The sequence below is a fragment of the Aquila chrysaetos genome, chromosome 21, assembly GCF_900496995.4.
Source record: "Aquila chrysaetos chrysaetos chromosome 21, bAquChr1.4, whole genome shotgun sequence".
Lineage (NCBI taxonomy): Eukaryota > Metazoa > Chordata > Aves > Accipitriformes > Accipitridae > Aquila > Aquila chrysaetos.
This window is the reverse complement of record NC_044024.1, coordinates 23,203,359-23,219,319: the sequence shown is the minus strand read 5'-3', so window position 1 is coordinate 23,219,319 and position 15,961 is coordinate 23,203,359. Positions and strand designations below refer to the sequence as shown.

The following is a 15,961-nucleotide window of genomic DNA, read 5'->3' as shown; positions in this document are numbered from 1 at the left end:
GATTCCAGGGACATGGGGTGGAGGGTTTGCCATCATCCTCCCTGATGACTCCTTGCGAAAAAAACCCCAACCCTACTTGTGAAGAAGACATGAAGTTTGCTACCTCACCTTTGGCTCCAGGCAATTAAGCAAAACTATATTATGTCCTTCAACATCAATTGGTCTGAGTGATTCACAAATTTAATTAATTTAACCAAAGGGGAGAATGAGAGAGTGAAGTATTAAGTAGAACTGGAAAGAAAAACTGGGATGAAACAGGCCTCTATTGCCACAGATTCAGCCTTAATTATATCCTGAAATTGGTCTAGTTTGCTCAAGTTTAGAAGGAAATCACATGTTCGAGCAGTTTACATCATGTCAAAATGCCTTTTGTAATTTTTTTATAAGATACATCACTAAAAAAGAAAGTTTAATAGCTCAAGAAGTGATGCTGGCATGGATTTTGATTTTAATATCTTCCTTTGCAGAGAAGGATGAAACTCTTTGTGTTTGTTCCAGCCTGGTCCAAATCCAGGCTTCCAATCCCAAAAAGTCCTTGCAAAAATGGAAACTCCAGCCATTGCCCAGCTGTAATTTTAAACAAAATGGAGTTTAATGCAGTTCTTCCGGCAGAGGATGCGGAGCGGAGCACAGACCCCTCTGCCAGCTCGCAGGGGAGGCGGGGGGGTGGTTGGTTTTCCCTTGGCGGAGGTGTCAGGAGGAGCGGCAGCGGGCAGAGAGCGGTTTCTCCTCTGTGCCTCTGCTCCCAGGCTGCACCACCTCCCCTTGCAGAGCCTGAAGGATTAAGCCAAAATCCCAGAGAAGCAAGGAGGAGTGCTGGAAGATGAGCAAACTGCTAGAAAGATCGCCCAAGGTGTGCAAAGCATCTGCAAGGGAAAAAAACTCACCCTCAGCTGGTCGGCACGCCGCCGTTTCTCCTCCTCCTTCCAATCCTATTAGTATTAGAGAGGGATAGAGCTATAAGAGGAAAAGCCCATCTTTAGCAGGAGTGCTGACGGCTTGCCTTTTAAATCTTTAATAAGCACTGGCTTGCACAGCCACTCTCATCTGCTGCATGACATGCGTTACAGTTCTTACTCCATCAAAAACTCTTTCCTCCTCCACTTGTATGCCAGGACCTCAATTCAAAACCACGTTCCCCTGTCCCATACGGAGGTGATGGCTGCTGTTCCCTGTGCCTCGCCATCGAGGGCATCTGTAACTGCAGGAGAGAGGGGACGGGTCTGCCAGCAAAGGAGATCACTCACCATGACTGCTGGGTGGCCGAGTTCTGCCCTGTTCATCCCACGCAGCTCCCAAAAGGGTTTGCAAGGGCTCTGTGGCATTGAATTTGGCTCAGACTTCCTCCTCCGGATCTCAGTTGGGAACTGCAAACAGACCTTCCGCTTAACTGGGTGCAAAAATAGCTACTCTGGGACATTAATTAGAAACCTTTATAGATGCGCTGACAGACAGTAACCACAAAGACTTTGCCAGAGTCTCTGGGTGAAGATTATTGTTATGGGAAGTAGAAGGCCATGTTTACAGCTTAGGAAAGAGTCAGGCATTGACTCCCAGAAACCACAGTTAATGACGGTGGCAATAGGCATGGAGCATGCTGGGATTCTGCTGCCCTCTCCTGGATGCAGCATCTTCTTCTGGCCCACGAGTGCTGGACCACAGAGGTCAAGCATGGCCAGGTGGTCTGCAAGGCAGGCCCCTGGCTTCTGGCAACCACAAGCCATAGAAAGCTGCTCAGCTGTCGGTCTTTCAGAGGCGGAGGCACCCGCTTCCACCCCTTCCTTCCCGCGGCAAGGTGGAGCACGTTTTGGTTGCACGCCAAGTCAGGGTGACCTTGGCCAAACGCTTCTTCTCCCTCTGCAAGAGCAGAGAGGGCTGCCCTGCAGGGCGGCTCGTGGAAGGCTTTGTGCATGAAGGGTTCTACCTGCACGGCAGACTCAGCGGCTGTCCACTGAGAAAGTTCCATTTAGCTGCCGTGTCAGCGGGTCAAGCCGTGGTCCAGGTTTTGGAAAGGGAGAGGTCAGGCTTTGTTCCCAGCATGGCACATGAAGTTGCCATCTCAGATGAGTGGAATGCCTACGTTCCAGTCTAAATCTGGTTATCAGCTGTTTGACAGTGATTCTTAGCTTGGGGGTTTTGGAGAGCGGCGATATCTGCCCTGAAGATGAGCAGCAGCTTAAAGCGTGTGAAAATGGAGTTAGGAAGAGCATTGGTGGGGATCGGTGGACACCGTGGCTGTACCTAGGGGACCTGGCTGGGTCAGGGCTGTGTTGTGCCCTGTGCTGGATATACAGCAGCGTACGAATGCTTCAGTGGGGTATTTAGCACTGAAATATTTAAATCAGAGCAAGAGCGTGTCTGTGTGCCATACAGTGTCAGCACGCTGCATGTGGATGCGTGGGAGCTGGGGGAGAAAACAGGGACACGAAGGTGCTTACAAGGCCTCTGGCCGGTGCAGCTGCAGGATGTGGGATGCAGGCAAGAACAGATGCTAGCACCCTTGACACTTTTTCTGCCAGACCCAACCTATTTTTCCAGCATGCTATGTGTGTTTGTAGAGTAAAAAGGGGACCTACGAGGATGAGAGCGTGTGGTGGACCATGCGCTGGGCTGCGTATGTAAGAACATATGTATGTCCCACTCTGACCTCACACCCACAGTGCACACAGCAGCCTCTGGACACGTGAACAGCCCCGAGATGCCAATCCCAAATGATTTGGAGGGGGATTTCTAGCAGATCTGCCCTACACAATCATGTCCTACAGAGGCAGCAGCCACTGTTGTGGGCAGAGCAAGTGGAAATGAAGCAGCCTGGATTTACCGCACTGCATGCCAACGGGATGATCCAGCTCTAAGGCTCGGTCCTGGAGAGGAAAATCCCTTGTATGGGGCAGGAACTACAGTTAGGTCCAAAGCTATATCTGTACTATATGGCAAATTTAAGTGTCTGCATAGAAATGTCAGGAAAGACAAAGATGGAAGAGCTGGAGCACTAATCTTAGTTTAGGATAAACACTTTGGTATTTCCTCACTGTTTGCAAATTCAGTGTAAATGAAGCAATATCTTGAAAGCCAGTGATATAAAGGTTTAGGAAAGAGGCAGAAGAAGAGCTTCAAAGAAGGAGGAAGAAAAGCAATACATGGTGGGAGGCTGTGGGAGGTGGTTACAGGCACTGCCCAAAACTGAAATATCACCCTCAGAAGGGGTCTGGGAGGCACTGGGGAGGATCACAACAGATGCTCTCCAGATCACTCCCCACCCCGGGCACCCAGCGTGGTGCTCCAGGAGGTGCTTTAGACTCTGGGGACAACCAGATGTGGAGTGTGGCTACCACACACCACCCTGGCCCCTTCTTGCACATCACTTGCCTTCTAAGATTTTCTTCTTTGGGTCTTGATTTTGTTTTTAGGTAGCTCCTGGCTTAGCCTGCCTATTCCCCAGCCTTCAGAAACGGAGCACAGCCCAAAAAAACACATGTCTTCTTCTGAGCCCATCCTGGATCTCAAGACAGACACAGCAGAAGCACTTCCAGGTGAGAAACATGCCAGTTTTCTGTCCCAAGTGCCTGCAGTCACATCATGCAGAGGGATGCACTGGTTGTTTTGATGGACCTGCACTTAGCAACAGGCACTCGATAGGGATGGTGTTCCTGCCAGCCCCATGTCACGGTCTCTCCCTCTTCCTGCTGTATCCCATTCCTTCACCCCAAGTAGCCCGATTTGCTCCTGATTCCAGTTATGCCAATGCCAAGCTGGGCTCAGGTTTGGAGTCAAAGGCACGTTGGCTTGCACTCAGTTCAGGGAGGACACCCCAGACTGGAGAACCGGCTGGTGAGGGGCAGACGGCACGGTAAGGGCTGTCTCTTCTGGAGGAACTGTGACTGGGTCTGCACTGCTAATAAAGCGTCTTTCCCTCAGCTGGGAAGATGCGATGTGGGCTTGAGGCTTCGTGTATGCAGGCTTCATGGGTTTCTTCACAGCCTGCTCTCACCCCGCTGTGCAGCCTGGGGTGCTCTGGTTTAGCCCCCATGACCCTGATGCTCAGCTTTATCACTGGAGGGTGGCAGGACATCTTCTGGTCCAGGCAGTGCGGGGCCTCCACTCACGAGCATCAATCCTGGGCAAGGTGGGCCCTCCATGTCACCCCTCTCCCCAGACGTACCTGTACTGTTGCGTACTTGCTGTATATTTAAATAAGTCAACACCGGGACACTGTAGGGTGTCCCACGCTCAACAAATTTCCCATGCTGAGCTGCTTCCAGAAATCAGTTTCCCACCTCACATGCCATGGCAGAGAGCAGATAAAAAGGCTGAATCACATCTCCTGGGTTGCAAGTATTCAGCCCTTTCCAAAAACAGGATGGCAAATGATCGCTCATCTCCCGTTCACACGTGAGCACCCTTGACCTCCTCCTGAGAAACTGCAAGACAACCTCTGCTGTTTCCTGACTCTGAAGAAAGGAAAAATACCTGTTTGTGAAAGTTCTCAGCGAGAGACATGAAGATGCAAATCCCAGTGTGGGGACCTGCTGCTTTGCTGGATTCACCTGTCTTTCATTTGCTCAGTTAGAGGGAACCCAGTGAAGCAGAAACTCGACTGGTAGGCATTCATTTCTGGGGCTTCTGACCATGTAAGACTTAATGTCTTTTCATGATGTTACAGCAAATGACTAGGAGAGTGCAAGAATCCCTTTTATCCCCCAAATATCAATGCCAAACAATTTCTGTGTTTTTTCATTTGCACATGATTTTCATTTTCCTCTATAATCTTTTCAAAGCTGTGGATGCAGGCAGAATGCTGTCATCCCACCTCAGGGATATGTCCAATGATGACCTTCTGTGGCTGGGGACAAATTCATCCTGGACAGAAATGGGTGGCCTGAGTACAACCCCTCAAAGTCTGCCAGTGACCGTCAGGACCAAATTGACCCTTCTTTTAAGTATACGCTGAAGCATCTTTTTATCTTGTTAAAGCAAGGTTAAGAAATATTTCAACTTTGAAAGAAACCTGGCAATTCTTTAACAGCACCAAGAGGAGTGGTAATAACTGATGTGGTAACTCACACTGCGACATCCATTTGGGGTTTAGTGACAGTTTGCTCCAGGTAGACATTCCCAAGACTAGTCCATGCCCTTGGAAAAACCTCCTGGCCTCTTCTAGCTTGAAGGGCTCAGCACGGGGGTGGCTGCTCCCCAGCTGCTGTTGTGCCCTGTGGCCTCCAAGCTGGGGACGCAGCTCAGGCTGACCAGGAGCTGCTCGTCTTGGCAGAGCAGGTCCTCTTGACAAGGGTTTGCCATACACGGTATTGACGATTAATTCCTGCCAAGAAAGAGGCAGGTCTTACCCAAATTGATCGGCTTGACAAGAAGCGCCTACTGAAAGCTGCTTTTGCTTCAAGTGGGATTGAAGCATCTACCCTGGGCCAGATGTTTTGCTGATGTAAATCAGCATGGCTCCGTTGGCTTCAGTTGCAGCAGCTTACAACAGCTGAGGGCCTGGCTCTGCACCGTCACCGGAATTTGACCTCTCGTGTCTGAATCCATTCTGCTTAGCCAAAACAAAATGTGTTAGTTACAATTCCCATCCCTGCCATAAAGCTAGAGTCATTGCACTCAAAAAGCACGACCAAATGAAGCAATCATGCAAAGTCTTGGTCCAATAAAGCTGCTGTCCGTCATGTACATATTCACCACCCCTCAGCTGGCCGTACTTTAGGAGGCATCTCACAGTTCCTCCAAAGCAACTCCTCCAGCAGATTGCATGCACATGCTAATCCTCAGAAAGGACTTTGCAAGGACCTGGGACATCCCAGCGAGAGTTGGGAGACCCTTGGAGGGGGAGGATTTGCTGCTTCTTCTCCCACCTTCCCCAGGAGGGCCAGAACTGAAGCAGATTAGCGCAGATGCTAAATTAACCAGTGACATTATCACTTGGGTGAATAACCACCGCTTATGAATAAGGGGGAAAGAATATTTGGATGGCACAGATCCACACTGAGCAGGAAACGTAGTCTAAAACAGACAGCAGAGCTCGTACCCTTCCAAAACAACAACAAAAAAGCTATGTTTGGGCAACATAAACAATTTCACAAGGATGGATTTGAATTGCAGCAATAAGCTGTATGATTAAGGCAGTCAAAGAGCACACAGTCACAGCCCCAGGCCCCACACAGGCACACTTCTCCCCTCCCTCAGCAGGCATTTTCCAGTCCTGGTACAGCTCGCCTGGCTTGTGCGATGTCAGCTCCTGCCAGCTCTGGGGAGAAGAGGAAATGAGGAGGAAGTTAGAGATTAAAACCATCATGGGATGAACTCAGAACAGCAATTAGCCTGCTGATGGATATCGTGTCAGCGTTCACGGAGGGGTTTAGAGAGTGGTGAGCACTGATTTAGATCACGGCAGGGGCTTGGCCCTGAATTAACTGCAGAAACACACCCTTTGCAGTATTTGTTCCGTCTCCAAATAGAGCCTGGGTACTGACAGAAGTCATGTATAACAAAAGGTGGCTTGAGTGAGATATCCATCTGCCAGTCGTGACCGACACGCTGATTTAAATGCAAAAAAGGTCCGAATTACACAGCATTCATATGCATGCTCCCGCAGAGCACACACTCCTGGGCTGCTGCATTTCTCCCATGCACTCGTTTGCAGGATGGAGGCATTTCCACATTGCCCCCATTCCTGCAGTGTGTGTATATATTCACAAGCACTCAGCAAATACTTACATTATTTAGATGAACAGTCTCTAGGGTATTTTGTTTCCCGCAACCCCATTGCCTCTACACATACCATAAACCTGCAAGCTAAACATCTTTATAACAGGCAAAGTTGTGACCTTCCTGCTCACAGGAGGTGAAAAGGGTGATGTTTGTGACCCCACCTCCACCATTTATACACTTCCCGAGTTCTTCTTAATGTGTTTATCACAGAGGGCTTGGGAGGAATGGGGGAACAGAGCTACTGCCCACCAAGGGCTGCTGCTGGGCATTGAGCACCCGTGGCACACATGGTACCAACACCAGCAGATACCACCGACCAGCTTTCCTCCACCTTTGAGAGCTGGACCTTCCTTCCAGTCAGCCCTCAGAAACAAACCTGAAATCCCCAATTCCTGAACGCACCTTGCCTCCTCCTGACAGCAAATGACAACCTGAATGACAGAAAAATCTGGATTTTTTTTTTTTTTTTTTTTTTAAGGCTGCAAGGTTGGGTCTTTCAAGAGGTGCACCCTGCTGTTTAGAATTTTTTTTCTGGCTTTTGCTGAGCTGTTGCAACAGCAGGAATTGATTATAGAAATAGCAGCAAGGGAGAGTCAAGCTAGGTTTTCTGCCACCCATGCAATGAGTTTTGGGCTCAAGCCACTCTCTGCACCTGCACATCACAGATAACCAGCCTAGCCAGTGCTTTCTGCTGAGCTTGGTACCTTCTGCCAAGGGATCCAGGCCTCCCTGGAGAGCCAGCTCAGCGCTAACGGGCATTACCAGAGCTGCGTGGCAGGGTCTGGGTACCAGCCTGAGAGCAAAGTACATTGGCATGACCGCATGTGAAGCTCCCGGTGCTATCCGCCAGCTGGATTAACGCCATTAAACAGACATTTTTAGAATATGCAAAGTAAAAGCAGCGCCTGTGCTGATAAATATATATATATATTGCTCCACAGGGCATACAAAGGACCTTGGGTTTTAACAGGGAAGTTTAAAACCAAAGGCTGTTTGTCTGTCCTGGTCCTGGCACCCCCAGGTCCTGCCGGGGTTGCCATAGCAGTTAATCCATTCACAACAGTCACCAATGCTGCAGATTTAGCAACAACCTTCGCTGGCACAACCGGTGTAACTGAGGCTCTTGGGAACGCAGAGACTACTGCTGCAGGCAGATAGGGTCAAAGATATTTATTTATGCTGAGTCGTGTCCTTCTTTGATAAAATAAGGGAGATTAGAGCCAACCAGGAGAGCAGACACCAGTTTTCGGGCTCAACTTGACTTTTCATTAAACAATTCAGGCAGAGGCAAGACCTGAGATTGATGGGGTCTCGGAGGTTGCACAGAAGCATGTGCTTTGCATCGAGCATGGGCAATTTGCGGACATACCCTGTGCATCCTGGTGAACATCCAGCCTGTACTGGCCACCACTGGCCATCAGTTAACTCAAGGCAGACACAGGCTGGCACTTCCCAGGGGAAGTTGCTCTTGCCAATAAAATCTGCAATTGTTTCCATCACCACCTGCTTTCTGGACACAGTCTAAGCTCCCCATCACTGTCAGGCTCTCAGGTAAGAGTTAATGAGACACATTTTGTACAAAGAGTAAATCTGTTTTCTGAACGCACTTTTAGGGCAAGCAAAACTTTGGTTGAAGTGAACTGTTTAGGTCCCTGCCCCACTTCTCCAGGCACACACACATACACAAATGAAACATGCTCTTCCAACTCTTGTTTTGAAACTTCTACCCATCTTTGTGCCACAATAGTCTAAGTTTAAGAGGCTGGAAAGGAGTTTAATAAGCTCGTAAAGGAACAGAGACATTCCTGTTTCACCCCAAGTGATGTGTTGTTGCTGTTTTTTAATTTAAAAACTGGAAGGAAAAGAGCTGTTGAAATAAAGCCATGGAATAGAAACAGTCTGAAATGCACAAAGCTCTGCTTCTACCCATGGTGGGGCTTTCCCTCTGATGCCCAACTCTCTGCTTAGCTGCCTGGTATGGGCTCAGAGAATGGACAAAAAAAAAGAAGATAAGAATCTCCTTTTCTGTCTGGGGGAAATTTGAGTCTCTGCAGCAAATGGTGGGAAAGGAAAAGCGATCTTTGAGGCCAACGCGGTCTGAGCTGAAGATCCCCCGTTTGGCTGGGGAAGCACCCCAGGAACGAACCGCTCCTCCTCCGTGCATGTCAGGTCCTCACGTCAGCCCCCTTCAGCTGAGAGCACTGACACAGAGGAGCAAACCCGGCGGTGCGAGCCTGGGCCCTGGGCTCCTGGCACACAGCGAGTTCGTCTTCCCATCAAGCACTCTGGAAAAATAAAATGCTGTGCAGAAAAGCAACAAGGGGTTGGGACAGCGTGTGCTTCCCCCTGCAAAGCACGAGCTCACTGCGTGCAGGAACCTCTTAATTGCGCTCAGCAGGACTTCTATCAGCACCATGGGGCTGCGTCGGAAGTGTCACTTCTGCACTTTAATTGATGCTCTAAAGCAGACAAAAGCATCACATAGGAGGCAAAGTTGAAGAAAATTAAAAAACGATGAGAAAATCAGTCTACATAACAGATCTCTTTTCCCAGCTCAGCAGCTGTGAGGTGCACTCGGAAACGCTGTGAGTTGTCCTCAGATGGTCTTAGGAGCTATACCCACATATCGCCAGGCCCCACAGAGGCTTTCGCTGCTGTAGACAAAACACACAAATGTGAGGGAAGCATAGCCTGAGGAAAAATGAAGTTACTTGTCCAAAGCTGCAGAGAAGATCAACAGCAAGGAAATACCCTGGAAGACCTAGACTGCCTCAGAGTCCAGGGTATTCAGCATCAGGTTTGATCCAGGTCAGACTTCAACCAAAGTGATCCCCACACTCTTTAAATCATTAGCACACAGAAAGAAAACATACGTTCATCCTAACAGCACACCCCAGCCTTTTAACTGGGGTCAGAAAGACTCTGGTCTCATAGACAGGGTTAAGCACAGATCCCTAGACCTAAGTATTTTCTACCAGTCATCAGATATCTACTGGTGGCCAGTGTAGAAGAGTGGCCAAGATGAACACCCACCCCTTGACATCTGCTTGTTGTAGGACCCCGCAAATTCCAATGTGGAGCTGACTTTCCTGAGAAAACTTCTGCAAAATCCACGTTGCTTCTGGCTCCCCTCCAGTCCTTTGCTGTTTGGAAATACATGTGCCCGTGCACGTGAACTCGTGGGCTGTGATGCTTGGCCAGGAGGAATCGCGTGTTTCAGTACCGTATGGGGAGAAAATAAAAACCTGCTGAAGGTCTGCGTTTCTCAATAAGTGCAAGATCATTTCTACAGATGTTAGTCTGAGAACCAGCCAGAACAGGCTGAGATAACATGCCCTTGGTGAATGAGCTAGAACAAAGGTATGTAAATTGTTATGGGCAATTAATTAATATTTCCAAAGACAAGTCATTAAGACTCACTAGCTCCTTTATACAAAGTCCCTTGGCTACCTAGAGATGGCCTAAACTACCTCATCTTACCAAAATTAGCAGAATTACACTGCTGGTACCTGCAAAATATTTGGACCAAGCTGTGCACTGACACGGGGGACTGTGCACTGGAGAGGCACAGGAATGGCCTGAAGATCACCTTCTCTGCAGTTTCAAAGCAAAGAAGTAATGCCTTAGCGAACCTATACTCTAACAAGCGATTTGTCAGTGTGCGTCTACACCGTTGTGCTGCTCTCCCCAAGCTCGGCAGGCCACCATCCGTCTCAGGCAGACCCGGTGTCGTGGTTTAACCCCAGCCGGCAGCTAAGCACCACGCAGCCGCTCGCTTGCTCCTCCACCCCGCAGTGGGGTGGGGAAGAGAATCGAAAAAAAAAGTAAAACTTGTGGGTTGAGATAAGAGCAGTTTAATAACTAAAGTAAAATAAAATATAATAATAATAATAATTATAATAATAATAATAATAATAAATTATAATAGTAATGAATAGAAATATAACAAAAAAAAAAAAAAAGAGAGAGAAGTAAAACCCAAGAAAAGACAAGTGATGCACAATGCGATTGCTCACCACCCACTGACCGATGCCCAGTTAGTTCCCGAGCAGCGATCCACCCCTCCCGGCCAACTCCCCCCCAGTTTATATACTGAGCATGACATCCTATGGTATGGAATATCCCTTTGGGTAGTTCGGGTCAGCTGTCCTGGCCATGCTCCCTCCCAGCTTCTTCTGCATCTGCTTGCTTGCAGAGCATGGGAAACTGAAAAATCGTTAACTTAGGATAAGCACTACTTAGCAACAACTAAAACATCAGTGTGTTATCAACATTAGTCTCATACTAAATCCAAAATACAGCACTGTACCAGCTACTATGAAGAAAATTAACAATATCCCAGACGAAACCAGGACACCCAGGTACAATGGGAACATAGCAAGAGCAGAGATTGCAAGAGTGTGCAGGTTGCAGGTTTGTAGCCTGGCAGACAGCCTTGCCAGACCATGCAAAGGAAATCAGTATGGTCTGGTATGGAGAGTGTGCACGAGCCGTACTCAGGAGACTTGGTTAACTTAACAAGTTATTTCACTTCTCTGTGCCTCAAATGGCAATAATGTGATGTAAAATGTGTTGAAAGGTTTAGAAAAAAAATGCTATACCAAGCCAGCTACAGTCATTGGATAATCTAGAAGCTAAGATGCTAGAGAAGAACTGAAGAGATTTCAATTCAGTCTCCAGCTAAGCCATAGGCTCCTTGCACGAATCTGGGTGCATCAGCTTATGTTCCCCATGCCTCAGCTCCTCATTTCACAAATGCAGTCGTGAGGCTTGCAGATAAGATGATTAAAGCATTAGAGACTTTATTCCATCACTCAAAGAATTTGGGGCAAAGATACATCCTTGTAACTTCCTGGAGAGTTTTGCCAAAGCAAATCCAGCCTTCAAGGTTTCTGCTCAGTGATGGATGACATTTCTGCTTTCCACCTCTAGTAATTTCAGTGCTGGAGCTGCTCAAGCAAATGCCAAATAAAAACAGAAGAGGAAGGAAGAGGGGGGGGGGGGAAAGAACTCTATCCTTACAAAAAGTTTTTAAGGAAAAAGAAAATCCACCTTGACATTTTCTGCTTCCATGGGGGAGCAAAGTGTAGGATGAGGAATTTAAAATAAAAATACTTTATACCCTGCTTCATATCTCTGCTAGCAGATGTACTTTAAAAAAAATCCCAGCAGGTCAGGAATTTAGACATTTTAGAGAAAAGTCTTTGCTTTGTTTTCAGACCTTTTCGGTTTTGAGAAACAGGGCAGTGGCTTTCCATGGGAGTTTGGTGGGTCCACTCTGAAGCCAACCTCAGCTGCCCTGGGGTCCTCCCTGCGTCAGCTCCGCCGTGCAGACCTCCCGCACGGAGACCTGCTCATGGAGCCACCGCTGAGGGTGTCCATCAGCTCTGATAGTGAAAAGTGCCTTAAGGGCTAAGGAAAGGAGAAGAACAAACCAAGAGAGAAAAGGGACAGGGAAAACTCCCCCTGGAGAAGCAAGGCGCATCTCACCACGATGGCCTCTCCCAGACTGTGCTGCTTTTCCTATAGTCGATCTATACTTTTGATCAGGACTCAAACTCCCTCTTGATTACTTTCATGTGTTAATAGCAAAGATCGGAACACATCTGGTCAGGGCAGATGTTGCAGCACTAATTGGTGTTCATCTTTGGGCAGGTGCATTACTGGCTAATGCTTATCAAATGCCTAAATATTAGCTGCTAATGGTATCTGCTGACCCCGGCGTGCTCCCTCGTATAAAATCCTACATGGAAAACTACAACGTGAGGAGGGGAAAAGGGTGAGGATAATTCACGCCCCAGTGGCAGTTGCTTTCTATAAACCCCCACATAACAGCATTTTCACAATACACTTTTCCTGTGACGGCCAAAGCATTTGTAACGCAAGGGTAAACGTATAGCCCCAGCTGTACATAGGAGGGTATAGGTGGAGGGTTGGAAACCGAAAGGCAGACAGGGTGCTACGAGTGAAAACCTCAAGAGCAACAAACGAGAGGCACTAGTCAGGTTAAAACTGTGCAACAGCAGGGTTTTTTTAAGTGCGTTGGAAGGAAGCAATGAAAACCACTGCCAGGTTGATACCACTGCTCAGAAAAACACATCTTGTTATTGTGAGGGGAAGAAAGTCTCGGTGTGTCTGATCCGACCAAAAAAAGAGCCATGCAAAGGAAAACAATGACAAGAAACACGCCCCCCCCATGCCCCATCCCAATGCTTTCAAAAAGCAGGAAGGCCCATGTTTCTGCCAAATATATTCAGAAAAACAGGAACTTTAAGGGGAAAAAAAAAAAAAAAAAAAAAAAACCAAAAACCTACTTTCTAACCAAATCTCTGCTAAAACAGCCAAATTGTGAGAATGCCTCTGCCAGCTGCGGAGCAGGGTCTGGCCCTAGGCAGGCACAGACCTGAACCCATCATGAGCTGAGAGCCCTCAGCCACCTGAGGACACCTCTGCTGTCCCACCACCGACTCTCTCGTACGCCCACCGAGCATGGGAGCAGGGACACCCTCTGCTGAATGCTTTCTTAGCAGTTTCCGTTAACTTTTCTCCCCAGCCGATTTTTTCCCTGGCAGCTGGTAATTGAAACAGAGTGGCTATTTCCCATGCAGAGTCACTGCTTGTTTTCCACTCTTGTTAACAAACAAAAGCGTGTGCGAGCCCTGCCCGAGGTCTGCGGGAGGCTGTGTGATTTCTTCTTCCCCTTCAGACCTCCTTGCGTCTTAGGTTTCTGGTTCGGACTGTTCCTGCACTCAGCATCCCTCAGCCCCACTGCAGACCAAACCACAGACCACGGGAAGCCCCATAACCTTCCCAGGACCACCCAAGCCCACCCGGGGCTGGCCCCAGGGCTCAGCCAACCCAAGGCTTGGGGAAGGGCTCACCAGTGTGGTGGCTCGGCTTTGCTTGCCCAGCTGGGCACCCATGGGTGCCCCATGCCCAGCGAAGCCGAGCTACCCACAGCCCCAGCGTGGCTGCAGCCCAGCTTTGCTCGAGATGCAGCCCGACACCAGGGGCTGTGCAAGCTCCCGCTCCTCACGCGGCTCTCCGCTTTCCTTCCCCAGCCCACGGTGACCCACAGGAGCCAAACCGAAGCCACGAGACAAGGCAGGACCCAGCTACACCCGGCGGCGGGGATGACTTTGCAACCTCCGGCACGAGCACCCATGACGAGCCCAGCCCCGCTCCGGCCACGGATGAGACCCTCCCGGGCAGAGACCCCCAGTCAGAGGCAAGGGATCCCAGTCCCACCGACTCCTTGCCGTGGCCAGAAGCCCCAGAGGAGTGCCCAGCCCGCCCCAACACCCTGGACTTCTCCAAGTCCCTGAAGAAGCTGGAGGAGGCGAAGCAGACGGGGCAGAGGCGAAGCAGCGACCACGCAGCGGTGAAGGAGAACGGGGTGGAGGTCAGCCCCGCGGCGGCGGCGGCGGCGGCGGTGAGCGAGGAGAGGCGGGCGCTGGAGTCCGAGCTGGGGAAGTGCATCGAGGACTTCCGTAAGATCAAGATCCCCGTCGCCTTTCCCAACAAGAAGCGGCAGTGGCAGAGCGAGCTACTGAAGAAATACCAGCTGTGAGAGGAGACCTCGTCCCCCACCCCAGGGGGAGGATGTCTTCTGGTATGTTGAGTGTCTCCACCGATGTCCCCTGGGGAGTGGGTGGCAGAGGCTGTCCACGCTCCCAAAATGAGGAGTGTAGGTTGCTCGTTAAGCCCGTCCAGCAGTCAAAAGGGTTACAAGCCTGTACCCACAACAGCGTGCTCCTTACCGTGGCCATCGGGAGGGATGCGCGATATCCTAAGCGGCATAAGCAGAGGTGGAGGGGCGTAGAAAAAGGAAGGAGGTCCAGAGCGAATGTTCAGGGCCAGAGCTACCATCCAGCAGAAGTTCCCACATTTATGAGAATGAATTTTCCTGGCATTTCAAATAATAAAATGTAGTTGGTGTCAAAAAGTAATTCCAGTCTCCTCATCTCTTTGGTACAGATGTTTGAACTTAGCTGTTCAAAACTGTACAAGTGGTTTAGACATTCAGTTTTCCTGAAATTAATGGAAGTTGTACATCTGACTGCCCTATGTTCTTGCCAAAACTTCTCCATCTGTAATGTTTGCAACTGCATTCAGCAAAACCTTCTTTTCATGAGACGTCATGATGTTTTGCAGATCTTTTCCTTTTCTTACACAAACACTTGAACACTGCCCAACCTTGCCTTTGGGCCTCCAGCCAGAAATGAGCTGGTGAGAGGGAGGGTGCTGCCCTAGGAAGCCGTGGCCGAGCCAGCCAGCACCCATCCCGATGACCACGGAGCTCCTCCACAGGATGGGCGACCTTCTGGGTGTGCGCCGGTGGGCCAGGATCAGAGGAGCGGGTGGGACAGTGACGTTGGGGTGGGGGCATGTTACAGACCACCCCATCAGGGTGAGGAAGGGCACAAAGCCTTTAAATAACTTGAGGAAGCCTCTGAGTGACAAACTCTGCTCTCATGGGAGACTTCAACCTCCCTGATACCTGCTGGAAGGACAATGGGTCAGGATGCAAGCGGTCCCAGAGATTTCTGAGGAGTTTCATGGATAACTTCATGGTAGAGGTGCTGGATGGGCCAGCTGGGGCATGCACAGCTGGATAATGGAGAAGACCTAGTTGGGGCTGTGATAGTCAATGGCAGTTTTGGTCCCAGCAACCAGAAATAGTGGTTTTCAAGGTCCTGGGAGGAGCAAGGAAGGTGAATAGCAGAGTACAGACGTTGGCTGAGCCAAGCTGTGACTGCGCTCGTCAGTCTGTTCTCTGTCAGCCATGGGAGCTCCATGAGACAGCCCCCCCCATCCTTCATCCCACCACCCCCAGCACCTGCCTTGTCCCCCAGCAGGTCAGAGAAGTCCATTGCTCTACTGACAGCAACTTTCCTCACCCCTAAATCCTGGCCGTGGCTCCTGGGATGATTCAGGGAAACCCCTGCATGTGGCAGAGAAACCACCTTGCTCTCTGACTGTGATGTCCAAGCAGCTCCTCAGATGGCAAATAATCTTTTTTCAGATTGAATGAAATGAGGAACCTGCCAAGTGTTTGCTGTGGTGAGGCTCTGCCAGGAGCAAGGAATTGCTTGGCCCCTCGGGGAGCGGATGGGGAGACCGGATCTGCATTCTTCTTCCTTTTATATGCAGCCAGGCTAGGAAAGTGTTTACAAGAATGTGGAGAGCTGGAGCAGCATGAGATAACGCTGGGGCAGAGCTGGCAGCCAGCAAAAGGCTC

At 49.5% G+C, this 15,961-nt stretch overlaps 1 protein-coding gene across 3 annotated transcripts in view; it reads left to right on the top strand.

Moving 5' to 3' along the window:
• LOC115333603 (BTB/POZ domain-containing protein KCTD12-like) overlaps positions 1-14,669 on the top strand; it is a 42,127-nt gene extending 27,458 nt beyond the window's left edge. For all 3 annotated transcript variants that reach the window (XM_041118963.1, XM_029996747.2, XM_029996746.1), the window contains 2 exons: positions 3,411-3,533; positions 13,782-14,669. In XM_041118963.1, coding sequence (XP_040974897.1) covers positions 3,411-3,533; positions 13,782-14,290 — 632 coding nt within the window. In that variant the 3' untranslated portion in view covers positions 14,291-14,669. The remainder of the gene's footprint in view (positions 1-3,410; positions 3,534-13,781) is intronic.
• The last annotated feature ends 1,292 nt before the right edge of the window (positions 14,670-15,961 follow it).